Consider the following 26,966-nt stretch of genomic DNA (forward strand, 5'->3'; position numbering starts at 1 on the left):
AGCCCGGGCTCCCTGCATTGGGAGTGTGATGTCTTAGCCACTGGACCACCAGGGAAGTCCTCATAGTATCTGTGGTTTTCTTAAGCAATCCATGGATTGAAAAGGAAATCCAGAACCGCAACTCAAGATGCTCCTTAGACCTCATGGACTGTGAAGGTTACAAGCACCTTCTTCATCAAAAGTCATAAATGTCAGAATCTAAGGGGTAGATTTCCTGAGTCCTCATAGATCTTCACATTACAAGAGTATTGTCACAATACCCGGAACCAGTATTTATTAAAAAAAAAACTTAAGTACAAAGTTTGTGAAATAACACAATTTCCGTTTTCTATTATATAAGTATACTACCACTGTCAAAGTTTCTTCGTGAATCATCCCCTCCCCTTCTCCCCACTCATGCCTCCCTTCCCCTTCAATTCTGCTTTTCCATTTATAGTTTTAGATCCTGACATAACGTTACCACTTTGGGTAGCTGGTGTTTCAGTGAACCTGGAACCACCTTTCAGGGTGGGGCAGATAACCCCTGGGCACTGCTGGCAGACTCATGGAGGCCCCTGCCAGGCATTTCCTCCTAGTAAATGGCCCGAGTCTTCCACCCATGTGTCAGAGCGCATGACTTGTGTAAGGCCTCTACCAAGCTCTCAAAATTAAAGAGAATGAAAAATTCAAATCAGAGGTTGTTAACTTCCCAGATTCTTGAGAGCTGTTTTCATGTTCTAGACAGTTCTATAATTTCTCTCCCCTTCGTTCACAACTCTTCCCATTTTTCTGTAACCAGTATGAACTGCTCCCTGCTGTAAGTACGGTCAGTTCTCTTTTGTTTTTGCTATTAAGCATACTTTAAAATTATGGTTAAGAATTGTATTATCAAACTTATTACATCTCTTGTGGAAGTTAAAGTGTTACAACTAGGTGTAAGTCAAACTCCCATTCAGCTTTTTAGCAAAATGGCCAGCATCTACTTGAAGCCTTAGTTCGATTCAGTGCAGTCGCTCAGTCGTGTCCAGCTCTTTGCAACCCCATGGACTGCAGCACACCAGGCCTCCCTGTCCATCACCAGCTCCCGTAGCTTACTCAAACTCATGTCCATTGAGCCGGTGATGCCATCCAACCATCTCATCCTCTGTTGTTCCTTTCTCCTCCCATCTTCAATCTTTCCCAGCATCAGGGTCTTTTCCAATGAGTCAGTTCTTCGCATCAGGTGGCCAAAGTATTGGAGTTTCAGCTTTAGCATCAGTCCTTCCAATGAATATTCAGGATAGGATTTCCTTTAGGATGGTCTGGTTGGATCTCCTTGCTGTCCAAGGGACTCTCAAGAGTCTTCCCCAAAACCACAGTTTAAAAGCATCAATTCTTCAGTGCTTAGCTTTCTTTATAGTCCAAGTCTCACATCCATACATGACTACTGAAAAAACCATAGCTTTGACTAGATGGACCTTGCTGGCAAAGTAATGTCTTTGCTTTTTAATATGTTGTCTAGGTTGGTCATACCTTTTCTTCCAACGAGCAAGGATATTTTAATTTCATGGCTGCAGTCACCATCTTCAGGGATTTTGGAGCCCAAGAAAATAAAGTCTGTCACTGTTTCCATTGTTTCCCCATCTATTTTTGCCATGAAGTGATGGGACAAGATGCCATGATCTTAGTTTTCTGAATGTTGAGTTTTAAGTCAGCTTTTTCACTCTCCTTTCACTTTCATCAAGAGGCTCTTTAGTTCTTCTTCGCTTTCTGCCAGAAATGGTGTCATCTGCATACCTGAGGTTATTGGTATTTCTCCTGGCAATCTTGATTCCAGCTTGTGCTTCATCCAGCCCAGCATTTCTCATGATGTCCTCTGCATATAAGTTAAATAACCAGGGTGAAAATATACTTAAGGCCTTAAGCCTTAAGCTCCTATTGAAAGGCCCAGGAACATAATTCCTGAATCTGACTTGGGATGAGAGTGGGCAGTAGGATATAAATTCCCCTGCTTAGCTCACTGCAGCTGAGCTGTCCTGTACTGTCCAGTAGTCTTGCTCTGTCTGCTACTATGAGGCCCATATCCCTGCACATTTCTCAGAGGAAGAAATTCCAAATGGTCTTTCAATTCTTGTAAAGCCACAGACTACCTAGGCAATATTGATATCCCTGAGACTTGAGGGATAAAACCCAAATATATAGATAGATAGATTGATCAGAGTTTTGGTTGTTAACTCTCAAATTTTACATTTCTGATTCTTGAGACTAACTAATTTCTAAACTTATTGTTCTTTCCCTTTGTTGTATTTCATATATTTTAGATCTTTTCATGATTTTATTTCAGGCTCCTCAATTCCAAATCATGAGACATTTTTTGCCTTGTCAACCTGTATCAGTCATCCATCTTTGGGGGCCCATTTTCCACCAACTCCTGGATGTCTACTTTCCTGCTATCTGACTGTCAAATTCTGAAACATGTATCCGAAACACCACTTTATTTGAATTCCTTTATAGATTATTTTATAGTCTCCAAAGTTAATATTGCCCTAATAAAACTGAAAACAGTTGTTTAATATTTTACTAAGAGGCAAGGCACCAATTAGAAAAGCTGGACTTATGAAAATCTGTTAGTATGTCCACTTGAACTTATCAATAATTTCCATCTCATGACTTTAAGAGTATGGACAGAACATAGCAGAAAGGGCACAAACATCATAAGATATCAACTAAGTTTTATATTCTGGCTAAGTTTGAATTCTACCTCTGTTGCTTACTAACTCTCTGAAGTTGGGTAGTTTTCTTACTTATCAAATGGAAACTAGATAACAAATACCCAAAGAAGCGTTATGTAAGTTAAATAAAATTCCATATGCAAAATGCCTAAAATGGTTCCTAGCAAAAAAATTTATTTATTAATGTTATAATTAATCTCAGAAATTTCCTCTAGATTTATTGTTTCTGTTTCTTCTTTATTTGCTTTATTATAATTCAATATCCATTCTTTTCTTCCATCACATCAGACTGGATTTTTGTTTTTGAGAATTCTGATATTATTAATTATATTTTGGCACAATTTTTGAAGTTTACATTAAGATTTTAGAACCAATTATATTATAGTAAGGCAAGTCTACCTGTTTTTGGCCTCCCTGAGAAACTAAGATGCTTTTCCTTAGTATTATTTTGTATGGATGCAAATATATTCCTTGTAGTATTTGAAAGTGACCACAGATTTTGCAAAGCAAAATATCCCACTGCTAAATATTAGTGTAACATAGGAATACTTTAGTGTGTTCCCTCAAGCTTAATGAAGAACAAGACACTTACAGTTTAGCGTCTCATTTAGCCTGTCAGATTATCTCTAACGGTTTTCCAAAAGTAATTTGAAAAAACAACCCATCCAATTCTCCATCTCCCAGCTCTCCTTTCCTCTGGTTTGACTGTGCCCTCAGGCACGCCCTCTGGTGGTGGTGGTGGTGAGATGGCTGTCATAGTTCCCTGAGGACCCCTTGGAGTTACAAGTCCAGGCAATCACACCGCTCTTTGGACAGCTCAAGTGATTACAACCTGGGAAGGAGGAGTAGATGCCTGGCAAGAAGAAGAGCAGGGGGCCGCCCCAATGGCCCCATCAGAAAGCCTCCTAATCCTGTGTAAAGATAAATCCATAGCACATGGAGTTCAGGGTAGGTTGGGTTCTAGTTTACCCAGTTCAGCATTTCCCAAACCATGTCTATAATTTCTCACCTTCAGGCCTTAGATCACTCTCATGTGGTGGAGTCTCCCACTTGTCAAAACATTTTCCGTGAAAAGATGTCACAAATGGCTAATAACTAATTTTTCTTCTCTTTGGGTAATGGTTTATTAGGGCTTCCCTGGTAGCTCAATCTGGAGAAGGCAATGGCACCCCACTCCAGTACTCTTGCCTGGAAAATCCCCTGGGCGGAGGAGCCTGGTAGGCTGCAGTCCATGGGGTCGCTAAGAGTCGGACACGACTGAGCGACTTCACTTTCACTTTTCACTTTCATGCATTGGAGAAGGAAATGGCAACCCACTCCAGTATTCTTGCCTGGAGAATCCCAGGGACGGGGGAGCCTGGTGGGCTGCCGTCTCTGGGGTCGCACAGAGTCAGACACGACTGAAGCAACTTAGCAGCAGCAGCAGGTAGCTCAATCAGTAAAGAATCTGCTTGCAGTGCAAGAGACCCAGGTTCAATCCTTGAGTCAGGAAGATATGCTGGAGAAGGAAATGGCTATGCACTACAGTATTCCTTCCTGGGAAATCCCATGGGCAGAGGAGCCTGGCGGGCTACAGTCCATGGGGTTGCAAGAATCGGACTCAATTTGGTGACTAAACCACCAATGGTTTATTAATATTCATTCACAGTGGCCTATTCTCTTTGTGAAAGCTTTTAAGTCACTTATGATTCTATCAAACCATATTATTTATAAATTAAAATAACAAAGCTGCATTTTCATCTGTCTCATTCACTAGGATTTTTAATATTTGTTTTACAAAAGAAGAGGTAAGTAATAATACCTTATTAGACAAATGGTCCTGGGACTTTGGTAAATAACTTAAGAACAACAATAAACCCATTAAAAATAGATCCTGATCTCACATCTAATTCCAAAATAAATTACTAATAATTTTTAAAAGTTAAATGTAAAAACATGAATCCAATAAGAAACAGGAGAAAATATAAGGTTAATAATTATGCGTTCTCAGGGTAGGGAAGGCCTTCTTAAATGTAACTCTAGTGACAAATTATCCATGAAAAAATTTACTAATCGAATTTAAGAAAAAGTGCTAAGTCGCTTCAGTCATGTCCAGCTCTGTGTGACCCCATAGACGGCAGCCCACCAGGCTCTGCCGTCCCTGGGATTCTCCAGGCAAGAACACTGAAGTGGGTTGCCATTTCCTCCTCCAGTGAAAGTGAAAAATGAAAGTGAAGTCACTCAGTCGTGTCCGACTCTTCACGACCCCCTGGACTGCAGCCTACCAGGCTCCTCGGTCCATGGGATTTTCCAGGCAAGAGTACTGGAGTGGGTTGCCATTGCCTTCTCCACAAGAAAAAGTAGTTAGCCTTAAATATCAAAAAACTTTAACTTTATGACAAATAAACAAAAATATTTCTAACATATAAATGTAATCAGAAATTTTCATTTATCAGATTTATAAGGGAACTAATTATCCCTACCTCAACCCCCAAAAAATGGCTGGCAAAAGAAAACATGAGCTAATCCTGTGAGATTTTCTCCTGTCAAGGAGTGTCACAAGTCAGAGATGTAGGGACTGGACAATTTTTAAAACTCCAAGAGGACTATGATAGTGAGGAGAGAGTCAAGTGAAGTAAAGTTGCTTAGTCGTGTCCAACTCTTTGCGACCCCATGGACTGTAGCCAGGCTCCTGAGAGGGTAGTATTTCTAATAATTACCATAAAAGAGGCAGAAATATCTAAAAGGAATTAGGAAACATTTTGTATCAAATATAAGCAGTAGAAAAGTGGTTACCAGGGGCTGAGTTGGGGGAAAGAGGGAGAGGTGGTTGGTCAAATGGTAGAAACTTTCATTTATAAGATGTATAACGTCTGGAGATATAAAACAGAATATGGTGACTACAGTTGATAACACTATATTGTATAATTGAAATTTGTTAAAAGAGTACAACTTAAGTATTCTTGCCACCCTTCCCAAAAAGACAAATACGTGGAGTGATAGATATATTAATTAACTTGGTGGGGAGAAACCTTCCACAATATATATGTGTATCAAATCATCACATTATACAGTCTAAATATCTTAAAATTTTATTTGTCAATTATACATCAGTAAACTGGGTGGTGGGGGTGGGGAGAAATGGAACATTTAAGAATCTATGTCCCATGATACTGAGAGTATTAAATTCTTTAAAGCTTTAATTCAACCTACAATGCATTTCCTTCATTAGTATGTTTAAAATCCTCATTTCTGCATACTTGGAATGGTCAGTTCTTGCATGATGAAGATTTGTCTTAATTCACAGTATTTTTTGTTTTGCCTCTTAGGTGCCAACAAAGGACCAATGACTTTCTCAACAACTGCTCTACCGCCACCTCCACCATCCCATCCAGCCAGCCAGCCACCATTGCCAGCATCTCACCCAACACAGTTGCCAGCCCCAAGTCTACCTCCCAGAAACATTAAACCTCCCTTAGACCTCAAGTAAGCAAAAGATTATTTTGCCATTTCTTTGTCAATCTCTTGTCAGGAATTTTCAAACTGTGGTTGGCTGAGTGCTGAGGGTTCCGTGTGACTCTGGTGGAGCCACAAAAATGGTCAGTTAGCAGGGAGAAGAGATGGCTTAGCAAGCTGCTCTCACACCTCCATATCCTTTAGCAATTCTTATTTATCTGCTTTGGCAATGGTTTTCCCCTTAAGAGTTCATTTGAGGAAAATTTCTAGAGCCTTTTTAGAAGGGCTGAAGCATTCTTCAGGTCAACACAACCACCATCTCCTTAACCTTCGTCATCATTTCCACCACCATTACCGTTAGCATCACTGCCTCCATCACTTGCATCACCACCATCATTACCACCAATACCACCACCATATTTTATTGGCGGCCTGTAATGTGCTAGGCACTTTACATATATAATCCTTATGGCTTTATTGAGTGAATAGTGTTTTCATCATTTCACAGATGAGTAAATGGAACTTTACAGAGGTTAAGTAACTCTCAATAGCAATAACTGTCAATAGTGTCTGAGTCCACTGTATACTTTTAACCACTCTGCTAAATAACGTCCTATAAGTAAAAAAAATGGAGGTTTTCTCTGAGTAATCAGATTTCTGACTGTGTATTTAAAAAATAGGAAACTTATTCAAGCCCACTCTCATTTTTCTTAGATGGTACTTTTTAGACATGTCAAAACTGTATATGTTGTTATGCACAGGCTCTGTATCCATGATTTACCAGAAGAGCTGGTTGAAAAAAAAAAAAAAACAAGCAGAAGACTGGAATAGAATGAAATATTGTTTTAAAGAAAAATAGACAATGGCAAGCATAGATTCTGTTGGCAAGTCAGAGTAGATCTTCTATTTCTTCTTCTAAAAAAATTGTTTTGTATGATTTTCCTTTACCACAAATATGCCAAAAATATTTAGCTACAGTTGTTTTTCCTTCACTCCAATCCCCTACCAGATTGATGTTCATTACATTCTAAAGTACTTAATAACCATAAGCCTTATGATAGTCTCAGTTAATACCATGTCTGACTGACAGCTTTCCTTCAATGCTGATAATTACAATTTAGAACAGGAGTTGAAAACACACTTGTCAAAAAAAATAAATAAAACACACTTGTCATGGGCAGTTAGTGCTACGTTTCACTTTATTAGGCTTTGATGGGGAGTGAGGGGGTGCTGTTGGTTAAAAACAGAACTCCAACTGACTAGAAGATGTTAGAGCAGTATACTATCTTACATACAACCTGCATTTTACATTTATGTTAACCACATGCCCTTCCAGGCATTCGAGTTTATGAATCCTAGTTTATGACAACCAGCTACCAAAGCAGAATATGAGCCATTTGCCTACTAACATATGAGTGTCAAATAAATATTAACTTAATTAAAATAACTAATATGTGCTCTTATATAAACTTGATTTCTGTATAAATTGCTTTCTTTTCACATGTATTAAATCCTGTGTCTTTATCCTACTCTGAAGAATCTAACCCGTTAGATTTTGATCTCAGTACTTTTGAGGCTTATTATATGACTCTATCCCAACAGCTGGCTTTAATTAGGCTTCTGGATCCTGTGTAATTCTAGTGAGAAATTTCAGTAAGTACCTTGAGTATGAATTCTTGATAATTGATAAGGCAAAAAGACTGGTGATTCTTTGACTGAAGAAATCGTGCAGGAGGGTTTATCACTATTGCTGTTGTTTGAGCATCCCTGGGACCAGTCCTAGGTTTGGGATCAACTGCAAGGACACTCAGGACCCAGCACACAGGAGTACTCGTGGCTGAGGTTTATGCTAGTCATACTCTTCGTCTAAACTTGGCAGTGGACAGAGTAAAACTGCTCCTTTCTGTAGCTACAAAAATGCAATACATGTGTGGTATTGCTTCCCAGGGAAGCCTATTAGAGTCATCTTTCCATTGAAAGCTGCCACCTAGACACCTTCTGCCTAGCAACTACCAAAATACCAGACCTCTAGAAGTAAAGCAGGTGTTCACCATAAGTCGTGTTGTTTATACAGTCTAGGCACAGCAAAGCACTCTTATCATTAGGCAACTTTTCCTATCAGTGCAAGGAATGCTTTAGAAGCTGAGTTCCCAGATATAAGCCAACAGACTATCTTGGTAGAAAATTCTTTTTAAAATAGCAGCTTCAGGCCTGCTACGTTAACTCTTTTCTGTAAACCTGCCCCCTAGAATCCACTGTGATAAGGTGAGGAATACAAAGTCGTAGAAGGAAGAACGAATTTCAAAGAGACCGGTAGCCTGGACTACTGCATCCTACCGATGTTGGTCAATTTCCCACATATTTAGGAAATTCTTACAAAGTCATAAAGAATCCACCAACCAACCAGGTTCAAATGTCTGCCTGTAACATTGCTTACATCAGAAATTAGCGAAATCCATCAGTTGTAATAAACTTAACTTCATCCTTATTTCCATTTCATTAAGGACTCCTAATTCAAAAGTCTGATTCATTTAAGAGTTACCAACTCCTCAAAATGTATATTCTCAGAAAAAAAAGATGCTGAGAAACAAGAATTTAGATGATACATTGCCTAGATACACTGGAACTGTCACATCTAAAAGTTAAATGTCAGATGAAGATGAAAGCTAAGGAATATCTGTCAGATGATTATTTTTTCAAAAGTAAAAATGTGGTATATGGTGTAAGACTTTCAGGCTTCCATCAGAGAGCCCAAGTAAAATCCAAAATGAAGAAATATCTAGGTTGGAAACTTTCTCGAAAGTAGGGGAAGCTAGAAAAGACACAAAGAGGAAATGAGAGTAAAATGGGTCTTGATAGTCAGACTCACAAATTTATATTTCATGTGAGAGGGAAATTTATAGAATGATCTTTAAATAAAGTTGTGAAAGATGGGTGTCTCTGTGCTTTTTCTTTGCACCACCACCCTTCTAGTAATTATTTCGTAAGGCACCATTTTCTGCCTTTGTAATAGAAGTTCAGGAAATATCAGCGAACAAAATAAAGATCCCTGCTCACATAAAGCAGGGGGCAAGAGACATAAGGGAAAAAATAAGAAACTAGTAAAGGATATAGAATGTTAGGAAATATCAAGTGATATGGGATAAAGTAGAGCAAGTTAGGTGGTGCAGTGTGAGGGCTGGGGACAGTGTGTTGCAAGGAGAGATGAGGGTCGCTCCCCTTATAGGAAGTTATCCTTGAGAAAAGACTCAAGGCAGTAAAGGCATTAAAGCATGTAGATATCTGGAGGAAGACCATTCTAGTCAGAGAGGACAGACAGGACAAAGTCCTCGAATGTCTAGGGACTTGGAAAGAGGTAACCGAGGCTGGAGTAGATGGAAAGTGTAGTAGAGACAGACTCATGCAGACCCTGCAGGTCGTGATAGAGATGATGGCTCTTATCCTAAGTGACATGGGAAATGCTGAAGAGCTTGAGTGGAGCAGTGATGTTGTCAGGCTCACGTTTTATGAGTATTGCCTTAATTGCTATCTGAAAAGAGGTAGTAGGCAAATATTGAAGAAGGAAAACCAATTAGGCAGATCCTACCGAAATGCAGGCAAGATATTGTAACCAGGATGGTGCAGTGGAGATGATGACAGGGGTCCAGATTCTGGATGTACTTTGAAGGTAGAGACCACAGAATTTGGACTTAGGGTATGAAAGGAAAAGAGGATCCAGGGCGACTCCAAGGTTCTGACCCTGAGTAACTCCAAGGATGACGTGTCCATAACTGAATGAGATTGGCTGAAGGTGAGCAAGTTTGGGAGTGGGGAAAATCAGGACAGCACAGCTGTGCAAAGCGTGTGGTGTGCATGCAGGAAGAGATGTTGAGGAGGCAATTAGGTGTAAGAAGTGAAGAGCTGGAAGGGAGTTCTGAGTTATAAATATATGTTTGTTGTGGGTGTATACTCCATGCTTCAAGTCAGACACTGTTAGGATCACAGAGGAAGTGCATTCCTAGAACCAAGCGTTAGAAAAACAACCAGGGCTCAGGTGAGGGACTGGCTCCCAAGAGGCATAAATGACTGATAAGGTTCACATATCCCCCCAAGGTGTAGAGTCTGTGTTGCTTAAGGCAAGGAAAAGAACTTCTAATGTAGATCAAAGAAAGAATTTCAGAAGATCACATGGCCATTATTACCTGCCTACTTCCCAGAAGTCACTTGTAATTATATTGTTCAGGTCAGAATTTTCCTTAAGAATGTAAAGAATTGGAGGCAGGTGAGAATTTAAAATAATAAACATATTTTAAAAGAAAGTAGTTGAAGCCAAAATTATACTGCATTTTAAATTGTATTGTTTCCCCACCTAGTGGTCAGAAAGCAGCTAGCTCCATTTTCTATTTTATTCAGATGTTTGAAGAGGAACTGAAATGGTTCAGAAGAGCTCGTTTATAATCTTCAGTGTTCAAATCAACTTCTTTAGGGTAACATATTTCTTGGTGCCACTTTAAAAAATTAATTATAATTTTAACAATGTAACTGATTATTCAGATGAATATAGAACCAATAGTTGAATATTTTAGTATACAAAGCAAATTACATGGTTATTAATAGTAATGAGACAGGAAAAGTGAAGTAATAAGAAATAATAACTAATGGAAATTACTAAGGTTGAAAAAGGAAAGTTTAACCAGATCTTACTTTGAGATCATTCTTAGTGTAAGATTTTTCTGGCTCTAAAATTAGAGGAAATGTAAGAATTCACCATTGTAACCTTTTTTATTAGTTAGAAATATTTAACATTTTCCGGAATTTGAGACTTGCCATATCAGTCATGCACTCCCAGACAGACTTACCTAAGTTCATTGGCTTAAACAAGTCATCATAATTGTATAATTTCTCATGCGTTAAATACAGGAAGACGTGTTCCAGAGAAAAATTCACTGGATTTCATTTTCAGTGAGGGCAGGCATGGAACAAAGTGTCACTTAGATTTCCTCTGTCTTTAAAAATCAAACTGACAAATGCTAAAGTCACAGAATAAAGGTCATGAATGGCAAATAAGGTATAAAGGTCAATAGCTTCCCATCTTTAAAAGTCAGGAAATAACAGCTCTAATAGCTTTCTGAGCATGACAATCATAACATTAAATTAATTTTGCTTTTCTCTTTTAATTCTGTAGGCTAAAGTAGAAAAACAAAGAACTATGTAAAAGACCTTCTTGAATAGATGTCCTTACTGTAACAAATGATAAGCCTCCTTTTCTTTTTCACCCACTCCCTCTGCTTCATTTTCTAGGACTTGGGTTGTGACTCGTTTCATTGATTGTCTGTTTCTCTCTGTTTGGCTTTTCTCAATGCCTGTGACACTTTTTTTTTTTTTCCTTACAGTTTGATCTGGGTCTATCCATTGACACTCACCTCCTCCTCCCCCTCATCTTTCTTCCTTTTATTCTTCACCGTTATTCTTATTCTTAATATTATTTCATACTTAGTGAATATTTTGCTGTTCTATATGTGTTGGATTCAGACCTATATAAAACTAAAATTTAGATGCTATAATGATGGGTCCATGAATATATGCATGCATGTAAACATTATCTACAATAAATGGTTTGCATTAAGTGTAAGTAGATATGTATGAGCATGCTACACAGATCTTCATTTTGCAAATATTTGTTACTCTTCCGTGTGTTTCAGGAAGTTAACTGCAAGTCCAGTAGTCTTTTTAACTTAATATTATTTTCAAAAATAATAAACAGTTTGCTTTAGTAATAAATGCTAGTTTCTTAGTGTTACTAAGACAGCATTAATTTAGTCAAAAGTCCTATACCTGACAAGAATTATTCTAACAGTTTCCTGAAAATGACAGTCATAATAATTAACTAACAAAGACATAATCTCATCATACCAAGGGTTTATGGTCTCATAGTAGGAATGAAGTGAAATGAAGTGAAGGAATAGAGACCTGCAAGTAATTGCTGTATAATTATAGTAATCCAGAATAGTCTCTGTAGTGAGCAATGTGTGACATATGAAAGTAGCAACTACATGAGCTTGGGAGAGTTGAGATAACTTCACAGAGGAGGGAGTGTTTAAGGAGAATCTTAAAGATTAAGGAGGGCCTCCACAGGGGATGATGAGAAGGGAGGATTACTCCAGAGCTCCAGAGAAGGCCAATAGTGTGGGCTAGGCATGGAGGAACAAGAAACCAGTCTTCAGAGAATACATGAATTCAGTGTTAATATCTGAAAAGAAGATGATGTAAGAAGAGGAAATATGAAAAATAAAACTGTAAAAGAGCAGGGCTGATCTTAAGGAACTGTACACTATGAAAAGGACAACAGACTTCATTCTATAGAATGTCAACGTATTTTGATGTCTGAGGTGCTTTACATCGTATGCTTTTAATTAATACTCAATTTACTAAAGTTAATAGTGCAAAGGCCTAATTTATTTTAAGTACTTAAATTCACATAATTTGTTACGCTATTTATACACCCAGTAATTTTTATTTCAATAAAAATGATTATTTTCAGGGGGATCTTTGATCAATGATTGGACAACTCAGACTAAATCCTTTCATATCAGTACTTATGCTCAAAATAAACTTAAGTAATTAAACTCGTTTACATGTTTGACATTGCACGTATGAATTTACATACTGAATTTTATTTTTAAGCATTTCTGATGCCTGACTGAACAAATTTCATAACTTTACTCAGCAAAACCCTTTCAAGAACTTGTAAACAACGCATAAATCTATTAAATTATATCCAGGTCCTTTAAATAATCCAATTGCATTTACAATTGGATTTTTCAGATACTTTTAAAGAAACATTTATTTTTTTAAATGTTAAGCATATAAAAGGCAAGGAGAATAATATAATGAGTACCCATATACCCCTCCCCAACTTCAACAATTATAAGCTCACTACCAATCTTGTTTTATCTATACACTACCCACTTCCCTTGTCTTGTATTATTTTGAAACTAATATCAAACATCATATAATTACATTCATAAATATTTGAGTAGGTATTCCTAAAAAGAGACCCTTTGTATTAATAGAAAACATCAAGCCACTATTCAGTTGTCTCTTCAATCCTGTGTGGGTTTTTTTGTTTGTTTGAGTAAGAATCCAAGCAAAGTCTGTGGCTTATATGTTTTGCAGTTCTCTTTCAAGCTATAGTATTACCTCTTGTATTACTTTTGTTTTACTTATTGCAGTTCATTTGTTGAATACATCAAGTTGTTGGTGGGCCTTATAGTTGCCCACAGTCTACACTGTGTTGATCGCTTCCTTATAGTAAGCTTGTGTGTTCCCCATTCCTCTGCAGACTGGCTGTTGGATATAGACAAGCGCTTGATCATATTTCGTTCTATTTTCTAAATGTGCTTCTTTCTTTGTTTAGGTAAGACGTGAGACTCCTTCCTAGATGATGGTGGATTTTTCTATCGGGAGCTCATAGTTTTAGCTGACTCTGTTTTGTGAGGCCAGCAATCATAGACATTCAACACTTAAGAGTCCTTACTTTTCCACTAAAATAATAAGCCTAACTCACAAATATCTAATGTAACAAATTTCTTAAACATAACAAACACTTAAAATATTGAACATAACATTATTGTCCCAATGATTAGAAAATTTACTTCACAGATTTTTGTATCATGGGTTTGAATTACTTCATCCTTTCTGTATTTAATTCTGAATCTTCTAAGATCTAAAAAGGCCAAGTAAGAAAAACAAGTGTCATGTCATGATCAATCTCACTGGACGTTCATACTTACCTAGATAGTAAGCTATGCATATATGTTAATTTTTAAATGTTCAATTTTTTAAGTGAATTTATTAGATAAAAGTTTATGACTACATATATGTATCTAAGGTATTTCTTCCAGAGTCACAAGGATATCCACTAAACCTTTTTTATGGCCTTAGTGATAGCAAGGCTCTTCCTGTTCACATTCTTCAAATGCTATTAATTTCACATAAGAAAGATCACTTTGGCAGCTGCATAAAGAAGGGACTTTAAGGGTAGAAAAGATGAAGCACAGTTCTCATTACTAGAAGACCATCCAGAAGGCCACTGCAAGGGTCCACACTAGTGATGGTAGAATCCTGCTCTTGTGTCTAGCAGGACAGGGGAGAGAGACGGAAGGGGAAGTGTATTATAGGAGACATTAAACATGTAGAACTGACAGAACTTGATTAATTTCACATAGCACTGTAAAAGAGTGAGAAATAAGGGCTCTCACTTTTTGAGTGAGGCTTGGGTGGCGAAGTGAATTTGTGGTGCAATTCACCAAGGTAAGAAACTGAGTAGGAAAAACAGATTTAGGCTGAAATGAGAAAGGAAAACCTCAACTTCAGGGATGTTAATATAAAGCCATCAGTGGGACATACAAACACAGAAAGTTGAATATATAGACAGGCAGATGATAGATAGATGTGTCTGAAACAAAGAATATGAGATTCTTTATGGGCTTGAGATTTCAGTGTGAAGTCACCAACATTAAGATACTTTGTGAAAGTGAGGAAGCATGTGAGAATGTAAGACCATCTAGGGCAAAGGTAGAAGGGAAAAAAATGCAGAAACCAAGACAAGGACACAGAAAAACGCCATCACTTAAAAGAGAAGTCAGAGGAAACTAATCCACAAACAAAATTGTGGGATTGAGACCAGAGATACAAGACACGAGCTTTAAGAGATTTCTCATGGAACCAAAAGAAGCTACAGGAAGGCAAAATAGCTGATATGGTGTTAAGGGCCACAAAGCAATCAGGAAGGTGCAGGCTGAGACGTGTTTAGTGGATTCAGTAATTAAGCCTTTTAAGAGTAGTTTCAGTGAAGGATTAGCGAAGGAACTTAGATTGCAGTCAATGACGAGACAAAGGGGAGGAGAGCCAGTAAAGTGAGTACGGACAGTTTTTCCTACTTGGACGGGGAAGAGGGAGATGTCCTTGTGGTGATATGTAGAATTTAGAAAGGCGAAGAGAAATTATGAGAGTAACTTGGGCTGAGGGAGGAAACAGTACAATAAGTCCCTTACATATGAACAAGGTCCATTCCGAGAGGAAGCTCATAAGTTCATTTGTTCTAACCTAGGTTGTAAGTACTGCTTAGGCTGTAACTACAAGTCTCGGTACCCAACTAACACAATGGGCTTTATAGTACTGTACTGTAATAGGTTTATAATACTTTTCAAATAAATAATACATAAAAACAAACACAAAAAGTAAAGAAAATATTTTTACTCTTACGGTACAGTATCTTCAAAATACACTAGAACATTACAATAGCTGGGATACAGGGGCTGATATTGAGTGAACAGGCAAGAAGAGATACTAATTGGGGGAGGGAGAAGAGGTGGGAGATAGCAGAGCTGAAGGATCATCAGCAATAGGAGACGGAGGGCAAGCTGCAATTTCACTTACTCTTGACGTAGTTGGATATGCAAACACATGCACACATTTGCATCTTTGAAAGCTTGCAACTTGAAGATTTGTTTGTAGAGGACTTACTATAGTGAGACATTTAGGGATAGGAGTGAAAGAAGAAGAACAATAATAATAAATAAATGATATGATGACACACAGAAGAAAAGGAATAAAAGGAGTGAACTAACTGATCATTCAGATAGCATTCAGAACACAGATGGAAAGAACTTTGGTCAGGAGATATAAGAATGGGTGTAATTGTAGATAAACTTGGAAGTAAAAGGAATGTATTTTCTTAAGAGAGTTCACTCCCAATAACAGCTAAATAGTGAAATAACAAACAAAATCATCTAATGATAAAGGAAAGGAGAGAAATAGGAGATTTAAGGGAAGAAGTGAAGAGAAGATCAACTAGGAGAAAGGTGTAACGAGATTATAGGATAGTGTTGGGAGTGCAGCTGAGACTGAATGTCAATTATTTGTAATCTCCCAAATCAGTAAGATGGCAATTTTCCCCAGCTATGCTGATCAACCCAAGAACAGAAATAGAAAATATAGATGGTTCCATAAATCATTAGGGATTCGTGGGGCCCAGGTATTGATAACTGTTATGAGTAGTTGGAGTGAAGTGGTTTGAAATGAAGCACCTTGGAGTCCAAGCCACAACTGATGGAAGCAAAGCCAGGCGGAGAATACCTAGAAAGGGGGGAGGAGCCAGGAATGAAACTAATGGCCTTTGAAATCTATACCGTACAGCCAATTATCTGCCTTCAGAACTCAGAATTGACTTATTGATACACTGTCATTTTTAACGGAAAAACATATTACTGCCCTGAAACTATGCATTAATTGTAGGTGCTCACTTTGAATGGACAGTGCTGGACACAAGTTCCCCAATTCTCCACTTTTTTGGTAGCAGTAGCAGCGTCAGTACAAAGCTAAAACCTGTTCTACTGACTTCTGAAGTTTTAAATCAGAGTAGATATGAAAGAGAAAAGAGTTATTTTTATCTTATTTTTAAATTTTCTTATTCTTACTGGCTGCCCTGGGTCTTTGTCGCTGCTCGCAGCCTTTCTCTGGTTGTGGCGAGTGGAGGCTGCTCTCCAGTGCGGTGCATGGGCTTCTCGTGGTGGGGGTTTCTCTTGTTCTGGAGCATGGCTTCCGCAGTTGTGGCACACAGGCTTAGTTGCCCGCAACATGTGGGACCTTCCCAGACCAAACATGTGTCCCCTGCCAGATTCCCAACCACTGGACCACCAGGGAAGCCCAAGAGTTATTTTTAAATAATCCTTTTCTTTTTTTTTTCTTTTTCATTGTAAGAGGAGCATCTACTTATCCCATTTTCACTTTTTCCTCTCTCTTGTTTTCAGAGGCCCTGTAAATGAAGAAAATCAAGATAGTGTCATGCACTCTGATGGTAAGAGGCAAATGATGTTTTATTTTTTGTTCCCTCAGATATGAAAGTTAGAGTTAATTATTCTCATAGGGTCATTAGTGAGTCATTATCATCATTAGTGCATGCAAGTCCTCTTGTTTTACTTATTTATTCCCTTTTCTCTTCATGACCCACTCTTTCCTGCCTTCTCTTAGCAGAGTAAAATATTTTAATGCACTTAGTGTGTATATGTAATTTTGTACACATTCTTTGTATATTGTTGTATGTGTATATGTATATATTTCAATTTGCAAAAACAGTATATTATAGCTCATTCTGGTCATTTTTTTACACTCAGACTAATGTGTTTTGTGAGGCTTATTGTGAATATAAGTATATTTAATTTATTTCTGTTAACTACTGCACAGCTCTCCATGGTATGCATCCTATGCGTATTTCACCTCCAACTCACTATTACTGAAAATGATATTAATAGTTCAATGCACCTTCTTGTCCATATCCCTATGTGAACCTCTGAGAGCCTTCTTTTAAGATGTGTATCAAGGAGTAGAGTGACTGCTTGTAAGCTATGGCATATTCATTTTGACTGAGTAGTACTGGAGTACTTTCCAGAAGAAAGGCATCTGTGTGTAGTCCCATTCCAGGGCATGAAGATTCCAAAATGCTTGCCTTTCACCGGTGCAGAGGCAGCTGTTGTTTCCAGTTGTTTCCAATCTTCTGTGTATAAAATGTCTTGTTTCAATTTCATATCTCAACTTACTATTGAGTTCAAAACCTTGATTTGTTTATTAGCCTTTGTGGTTTTCTCTTCTGTAAGTTGCTACTTCCAATTCCTTGACCATTTTTTTCTTAGGGTTGGTATCCTTTTCTGGATGACTTGCAAGAGTTCCTTTGTATTCCAAATATTAATAACATGTCAGTTGTAGGGTGGAGAAGGCAATGGCACCCCACTCCAGTACTCTTGCCTGGAAAATCCCATGGATGGAGGAGCTTGGTAGGCTGGAGTCCATGGGGTCACTAAGAGTCGGACACAACTAAGCGACTTCACTTTCACTTTTCACTTTCATGCATTGGAGAAGGAAATGGCAACCCACTCCACTGTTCTTGCCTGGAGAATCCCAGGGATGGGGGAGCCTGGTGGGCTGCCGTCTCTGGGGTCACACAGAGTCGGACACGACTGAAGCAACTCAGCAGCAGCAGCAGCAGTTGTAGGGACTGCAAATATCTTCTCTCATTCTGTCCATTGTCTATTAACTTAGTCCATACTGTCCTTCATTGAACATAAATATGTTTTGATATAATCAAATTTATTAATACTTACTTTGTAATTTGTACTTTTAAAGTTTTATTTAAGAATTCCTAACCCTAGGAAATAAAACTATTATCTTCTATTTTCTTCTATGAACTTTATCCTTTATAGTTAGGTCTTTGATTGTTTGCAGTCCACTTTTGAGGAATTAGTAGAAACCTAGATTTTTTTTCTCATGTACAAAGTCAGTTTTCCCATTATGATACTCTGAAATTCACCCTTTTCTCATTAATTTATAATACCACATTTACTATATTAACTCTATTGGTGTGTTTGTGTCTTTTAATACATAGGTGTGTTTGTGTGTACATAATGTTCCTGGGTTTGACCTCTGGGTCAGGAAGATCCCCTGGAGAAGGAAATGGCAACCCACTCCAGTATCCTTGCCTGGGAAATCTCACAGACAGGCTGCAGTCCCTGGGGGTGCAAGAGTCAGACAAGACTTAGAAACTAAACAACAACAAATGTGTGTTCCTATTTGTGTGTATGTAAATTTTATCTGTCTCTGAGCTCTCCGTTCTATTCTACTGGTCTATTCATTCATGTATCAGTTCCACATGGTTTTTATTGTTATTGTTTTAGATGATGTCTTAATACCTGAAAATTTGTTGATATTATTAAACACTTGAGCAGTAAAATATCTTTTAAAAAATCTAATTAACTTGATTTGTTTGATACATGAAAGCAAATCCTTGGGAACAAATGAGTCAAAAAGTGTGAACTTGTGACTTTCTGGTAAAGCCTGTGTTCCACACAATCCCACAAAACCAAATGTGGATGCTTTCAGCGTCCATTCATAAAGAGAAAAGAGTGTCTTCAGTTTTTTTCACTTTTGCATTATTTTATGAAAGCTAATGAAATGGTTTTATAATAAGTTACAAGGTTTGGAAAAGCCATAGTAAGGATCTTAACCACATATTCTATTCTGTACTTCTAAACCTTTGGTAAAGTATAGATTCTGTTAACATTATGAACTGTTTTGAGTATTATGTTACATCTAACAATCCTCTATTAAAGCACTTCTTAATTACTATCCCTTTTTTTTAAACACTTCAGGTACTGGAAATCTAGATGAGGTTAGTTTCTCTTTTTTATTCTTCTCATATTATATTGCTGTAACTAGAATATGTAACAATTGCTGTGATTTATTTTCTACTGACATAAACCAACAAATGAAAACTCTTTTTTTTTTTTTCAACAAATGAAAACTCTTAAGAATAATGGTAATATTTTTCTATTTGCAATCTTATTTCACCTGAAATGCTTGAGACATTAAACACCAGTCATTTCACTGACTCAGTAATTTTGTTATACTAAACAGAAACTGAAGTCTGGCTACAAATCTGAATTACATAGCAGGATATAAAATGAAATCTTTCTGTGCTTCCTTTCCCAGTCTGTCTCCAAAAAGAAAAAAAAAAAAATGCCAAATGTACACACAAATTTATGTTTGTTTTACTGAGTATTTGAGCAATGTAGTATATATTTGTTCCCTTATTGAATAATTGCAATTAATCATTTTTAATGTTTTTCTTAACAGGAACAAGAGAGTGAAGGAGAAACATATGAAGACATGTATGAGCAACATTTTTTTTACCATGATATTTTTCTTCTAAGATGAATATAATAATTTGTATGAGGGAAAATGAATGGATATTCAATACTAGGAGGGGGAAAGTTCAACTGTTCAAGTGACGGGCGTATAATGATAACCTTTATTTCAATACAAAGGACTAAAGATTCCTTTCTTGTCTAAGGATTTTACAGAGGACTCTGTTAAAATGCCATTGTGTGAGAGGTCAGAGTCCTGCAACCCACTAGACAGCCCACAGGCAGGGAATTACAGGGCCAGGAACCTGTATTTCTTGCTCTCAGTGTGTCTTTGGGCAAATGAATTTGTGTATATATTACAATGTGCTCACCTAGGCAGTACTTTACCTCAAAATTCAGCTCTGAGAGACGATTTAGCACAGCACCAGATGCCAAAGTTTTAACCTGCTTAAGAGGAAAAATGTTAAAAAAGAGTTCCCAAATGGGTTTCTGGGTAGCCCAGGATTAAGAAATTTCTTAGCAAATGAGTGAAAATAAAAATGAGCATGTTCTCTTATTTTATCTTTTGTTGATTCAAATATGTTAATCTTCCCTACCCAGAATTCAGCTAATTCTGAGTAAAGTTTCTAAATGAAGATTTGTACCTATGAGTACAAGTGAATATGTGTATGTGAACTTTTACCAGTGAGTGTACTCTTGTGAGAGAGAGTGGGCGAGGGGGGGTTTAATTGTATTCATGCTGACAGGCCACAAGAACCTTTATAACAATACCTTCCACTTGCCCTCAGGGGTTGTAAAGGTAGCAGGGCCTTTGGAAGGCATCCTCGTTTGAATGCCTCCTGCAGGTTTTAAGAACAGTCTCACACACCCAGGAATTTTGACAAGACTTAGCTTTGTACCTTCACCTCTATTCCACATGCTATCTTCTCTTTGGGGTAGGAACCTCTCTAAATAGTGAGCCCTAACACATAAATGCCTGCAGGTGCTGAAACAACCAAATTTTTATCCACAGAGACACATCCAAAGAAAAAGAGAAGAAAAGGGAAAAGGAGGAAAAGAAGAGATTAGAGCTGGAGAAAAAAGAACAGAAAGAGAGAGAAAAGAAAGAACAAGAAATAAAGAAGAAATTTAAAGTAAGAGCTTGCTTGCTGATGGGTGAAAAAGAGTAATGTCTCTTTTTATAACTTTCACACAAAAGGGGCACCATTTTTTGAAACCTTAAATGGTTGGACAACTACTTAATCACTGTTTTCTAAAGAGTAACTTCCTTCATAACAGTAATGTTTTTGTCTACTACACTCCATTATCCCTGCACTAAAAATGCAATACAATAAAATCCAAATAAAATATGTGGCTTATAATTTGGATAAAATCTAAACAAAATATGGTGGGAGCTCAGGAAATTTTATGTCCATTGGGTGAATGAATACTCAGTTACTCAAATCCATTCTGACTCTCCTTGTTATGTGTTTCATCGTACCTGGAAAATTTCATGGATGGAGGAGCCTGATGGGCTACAGTCCGAGGGGTCACGAAGAGTCGGACACGAGTATTAACCTACTCATAATATGGGCTCAGGACTACACACATACATATCCCTGTGGCATGTATTATCATGGTGCATGGGACAGAAATGTCTCTGGATTAAGCAGACCTGTCTCAATAAAACTCCGTGAGCTACCCTGCCTGATACTGTCTAGACCTGACTCACATCTGTGCCTTTACTTTAAGCCTATGTACATGCTGACTTCTCATACCTTCTGTTTCTCCTTCCTCATTGACCTCTGTCCTCGCTGATCTTTCATTCTAACTGGATGGCTGCTATGACTCCCACCACTGCCACTATGCTTGCAGGCTATACTTTCTTGGCTAGGCTTTGACGACACGGCCCATCTGGTATGGGTCTGGTATGTCAGCTATATTTAGAGTGATTATCTAGTCACAAAACTATTCTTCACTTTGAAAAAGATTCATATCAAGTTTCCTTTAAACATTTAGTTCCTCCAGAACATTAATACGTGGTTTGAATTATAAAAGTCTGGCTTATATATAATTTCCCAGTCTATTGACTGTAGTGAAACAAAGATGCAACAGCGGGCGCAGGGAAAATGTAAAACTTAGAGTCAGTTGGACAGATGTGGATTCAAATTCCAGCTGCATTTGTGAGTTATATAATAGGGGACATATTGCTAAACTTCTCTGAACCTCAGATTCTTATTTTTAAAGTGAGTAGATGACATTTCTCTTGAAAGTTTGTTATGGGATTAAATAATACATGGTGTCTATAATAGGCTGTCATTCAATTTTGCTTACTAGATATAAGCAAAAGTAAGATTGCAATATGACTATTAAAATATTTTACTCATACAGAATGTATGGCTACCAAAGAAGGGAAAACATGGAAAATTAATTTCTTAAATGAAAATCTTTATAACATACTTTTTATGAAGAGATTGTTTATAGTTTTGAAGGAATTATGTGAAGCTTTTCCTTGTGGGGTTTTTTTTTTTTTTGTTTTGTTTTTTTTTTTTTTTTTGGAGAAGCCCATTTTGGATGGTTTCACTCATTTATTCAAATAATATTTGTTAGTAAGAAAAAGATATGATATGAAATCACACCACCAAACATGAACTCAAACATTTGTCAAGACTAGGACTTCACATGCTATATTCCTTCCACAAAATTGTTAATAGATGTTCAAATTAAATAAATAAATGTGAGAACCATTATACAGTTCCACATTTCATTAATTCTATGACAAAATATTTCACATTTTAAAATTCTGAAATTAGGATGCATGGTAACATTGTTGGCACATCAAAGTTTAAATCAAGCTAGTTTACTTTCTTGGTAGTATATAATTAATGATGGTATCTCACAATTCATCACATCACAAGTTCAATAAATAAAGTAGAGCCTCCTCAAAAATCATGATGCATATTTGCATATCAAAAGATTCAAGAAATTCTGTTGAAAAAACAAAAGATTAGGAAATTAGGACTTTAGGATTCATGGACTCTAAACTAGATTACTCCTCTGCTGTCAAGAAACCACTGTACTCTTCAGGATATTAATTATAAAAACATCACATAATATTGGTTTGCTATTTTTTTTATTCACAAAGCTATTTCTAAACTGTTATCTTGTTTATAGCAGGTAATGTCTACTCCAAGTTTATAGGTAGCAAGTACCATGAAGTCAAAAAAAAGGAAAGAAAATGTTTTTCTCACAAGTACAACCTACCACCACTACTAACCCTTCTCTCTCTTGCTATTGTAAGCCTGCAGAGAACCATCAGAATAATTGCACAAAGCAGAGAGGGAAATAACCTCTGTCTAGTAAGCAGAACACCAGTATACCCCATAAAAACATAGCACCCAGCATGTCGCATACATAAGTGGTGTTTGATTTTCAGTCACTTCCTCTTCAAATCTTCCAGAGTTCCTGAGGTCAATAGATCACTGCCATTCTCTCCTGGCCGCCTGACACGTGCTTACCCATTTTTGCTGGTTCTGTCTGACCTCTGCAATTTTCCCCTAGCCCCTCCTATAGGAACCCTCACCAGAAATAACATTCACCCTCAACTTCTAGTTCAAACCTGTAAATGTTGGTAACAAACAGGTTAGCAAGTAGTGGACCTAGTCTTTCAAAACTGCATTCCTTAAAGATTTCCTGAATAGTAAGAAGCTGGTTGTGATTTTTTTTTTTCCCTCTTTGCAGCTAATAGGCCCTATTCAAGTCATCCATCAAGCAAAAGCTTGCTGTGATGTCAAAGGAGGAAAGAATGAACTGAGCTTCAAGCAAGGAGAGAATATTGAAATAATTCGCATCACAGACAACCCTGAAGGAAAATGGCTAGGCAGAACAGCCAGGGGGTCATGTGAGTGCATATTTTTCTAAGACTTCAAAGTGTTTTCTTTTGAGCCAATCTTAATGTGAAAATTCTTCCAAAGCTAGTCATAAGCATTAAGTTGGGAGTATGTTACAGAGTAGACAAAAATAGGAAGATTTTAAATGACAAGCATAGTTCCATCTTCACCTCATTTGTGCAATATTTTTAGTTGGGAAAAAATGTAAATATAATATCCCAAGGAGGAGCAAAGAGTATTAGGTTCTTCATTGATGTTAAAGAGCAAAAATGTTTCTTCTGAATCACTTTAGAGCCTTGAAAACAGACTCTAGACTTACCCCAAAGCACAACATCATGAGACTTTGACAAAGCACAATGAAGCATGTGTCAACAAGTCTTTAAGTCAGAATTGCGAGCAAAGAAATAAAGGGAAAATTTAAAAAGAAAGTGTACAATCAATATTTTGTTTACAACTCTATGATATTTAAACTACAGTTATCTGAACATAAATTGTTCCCCTTTTGGTAGATGGCTATATTAAAACAACAGCTGTAGAGATTGACTATGACTCCTTGAAACGGAAAAAAGGCTGTCTCAGTGCTCTTTCAACAAGACCTTTGGAAGATGACCAGGAAGTGTATGATGACGTTGCAGAGCAGGAAAATGTTAGCAGGTATATGTAAAAACAAATGGGAAAGCAAATCAAACCATCTCTTTGTCAGAGGTTGTGGGTTTTAAGATGCTAGAATTTTACTTTCCTAATTTCCTACTACTTTCTATCACTAAATTAAATTACCGTTTACAATCACTTCAATATGGATGATAACTCATTTGAAACTCTATAGTCTTTCATTTTACTCTTTGGCTATTTGTGTTAAATACTGCTTGAAATGTAATGGGCCACTGGCAGATGTGTTGTCAATCCAAAATACTGGTTTGCAACATTCATTCTGATTTGACTTTAAGGATATGCCTAGAATACATATGACTTTGTAAAATATGAAGCATAAGATATAAAAGTTAGCTCTAAAAGTATAAAATATTTTTCTCTGAAATCTGAGTCTAAATATATTTGTCATTGTTATTTGAAAGTATAACAAATAGAAATGCTTTTTTATGACAACTTTGCTCTTTAAGAGTAAAAATGTAAAAGCTGAATCCACTATGATCCCTAGCAATCAACTAAGGGTTCAACTTTCCCTTGGACCTTGTGACCTTCCCTGGAAAAATTACAGGACCATCTTTCTGGGGCAGAGGGACAGATCAAGACATCCTTTCTAGAGGAATCAAAGGGGAGGGCAAACCTCTGTCTCATACTTTCCTTCTCTTCCTTCTCAGTCTCCAGCTCCCTTTATAGTGCCTCCTCTTCTGTCTCTTTCTCCTAGCTCTGATCTTCCTTGTTCTTTCTTTTTCTTCCTTTTCTGCTCTCCTTTCATTCCTTCTTTCTCCAATATCTCCCTTTTCTGGTAGAGCCATAATCCCTTTAAATTGAAGGAAAAGGAGAAGAAAAATCTCCAACCCAGTGAAGAATCCTCATTTTTCTATTCCCACTTTGTGAAACAGGGAAACCTCCCCACATGACCTATGCAAGATCTTCATTTGAGAAAAAAATGTGTCTGCATTCTTTATAACTCAAATTTCAAAGTAAAAAATGTTTTTATTATTAAGCATTCTAAAAATGTAAAAATATCAAAATAGAAATATATTAATATTTATTAATACTAATAGTTATGAAACATATAAAGAATTAAATTTCCCTTTATGGTCTTGAGCTTATGGCATCAGTTAAACTTATATTGCTTTCTGGCAGTTCATCATTCTAAAATGACTGATAGCAATGCTGTCTTAACATATTATGATCATAAATTATGCAATACATATCAAAACATGCCATGTATGCACTGGAGTTTACAGATTGTAAATTGACCTTAGTAATAAGAAACACCTTGACCTATTTTGAAGTTAGCAAATGTCAAATTTGATCTTAGAGTTCCAAATGGCCATATTTTGAGAGTTACAGAATTTTCTGGACATGAGTGTGTCTTACCATGTATATTATCAGCATATATACCTTATGTTGGGCTTCCCTGGTGGCTCAGATGGCAGAGTCTGCCTGAGATCCCCTGGAGAAGGAAACAGCAACCCGCTCCAGTATTCTTGCCTGGAAAATCCCATGAATGGAGGAGCCCAGCACGCTATAGTCTATGGGGTTGCGAAGAGTTGGGCACGACTGAACTACTTCACTATACCTTATTTTTGTCTTTTATCTTAAAAAAAAAAACAAAAACACACACAATTTCTCTTATTTTGGAATTAAAGAACTCCACTTCACTTTCACTTTTCACTTACATGCATTGGAGAAGGAAATGGCAACCCACTCCAGTGTTCTTGCCTGGAGAATCCCAGGGACCGGGGGAGTCTGGTGGGCTGGTGTCTATGGGGTCGCACAAAGTTGGACACGACTGAAGCGACTTAGCAGCAGCAGCAGCAGTGATATATATATATATATATATATACATATATATATATGTATATATATATTGGAGAAGGCAATGGCACCCCACTCTAGTACTCTTGCCTGGAAAATCCCATGGACGGAGGAGCCTGGTAGGCTGCAGTCCATGGGGTCGCTAAGGGTCAGGCATGACTGAGTGACTTCACTTTCACTTTTCACTTTCATGCATTGGAGAAGGAAATGGCAACCCACTCCAGGGTTCTTGCCTGGAGAATCCCAGGGACGGCAGAGCCGTCTTCAGTCAGACACGACTGAAGCAACTTAGCAGCATATATATATATATATATATATATACACACTGATGAAAATACTCAAAAAATAAATAAATCCACAAAAAAGGGATGATATCCTTAAAATAAAGCATTATTTTCATAATAAGCGACTGTTTCCCAAATTAATGCTACTACCTTTTCCATTTTAACTAGTCTGTACATACCACAGGGCTTCCCAGATAGTTCAGCAGTAAGGAATCCACCTGCCAATGCAGAAAATCCAGGTTTGAGCCCTGGGTTGGGAAAATCCCCTGGAGAAGGAAATGGCAACCCACTCCAGTATTCTTGCCTGGGGAGTCCCATGAACAGAAGAGCCTGGCAGGTTACATTCAGTCCAGGGGTTGCAAAGAGTAGGACACAACTTAGTGACTAAACCACCACCACCCTACATACCACAACTCTACAAGACATCTCCAGTTAGTAAACATGTAGCAGAAACGCAATCTTCTGTTTAATAAAACGGGGTTAGAGGAAGTGTATATAGCTCTACTGATTAATAATTTAAACACGTATAGCACCACAATA

General features: G+C 37.4%; 1 protein-coding gene across 3 annotated transcripts in view; it reads left to right on the top strand.

Annotated features, from left to right (window-relative positions):
- FYB1 (FYN binding protein 1) overlaps positions 1–26,966 on the top strand; it is a 99,666-nt gene that overhangs the window by 46,107 nt on the left and 26,593 nt on the right. For all 3 annotated transcript variants that reach the window (XM_055554739.1, XM_055554737.1, XM_055554738.1), the window contains exons 2-8: positions 5,999–6,155; positions 16,919–16,965; positions 19,310–19,329; positions 19,794–19,828; positions 20,817–20,937; positions 23,525–23,684; positions 24,183–24,327. In XM_055554739.1, the coding sequence (XP_055410714.1) occupies positions 5,999–6,155; positions 16,919–16,965; positions 19,310–19,329; positions 19,794–19,828; positions 20,817–20,937; positions 23,525–23,684; positions 24,183–24,327 (685 nt within the window). The remainder of the gene's footprint in view (positions 1–5,998; positions 6,156–16,918; positions 16,966–19,309; positions 19,330–19,793; positions 19,829–20,816; positions 20,938–23,524; positions 23,685–24,182; positions 24,328–26,966) is intronic.

The sequence above is a fragment of the Bubalus kerabau genome, chromosome 18, assembly GCF_029407905.1.
Source record: "Bubalus kerabau isolate K-KA32 ecotype Philippines breed swamp buffalo chromosome 18, PCC_UOA_SB_1v2, whole genome shotgun sequence".
Lineage (NCBI taxonomy): Eukaryota > Metazoa > Chordata > Mammalia > Artiodactyla > Bovidae > Bubalus > Bubalus kerabau.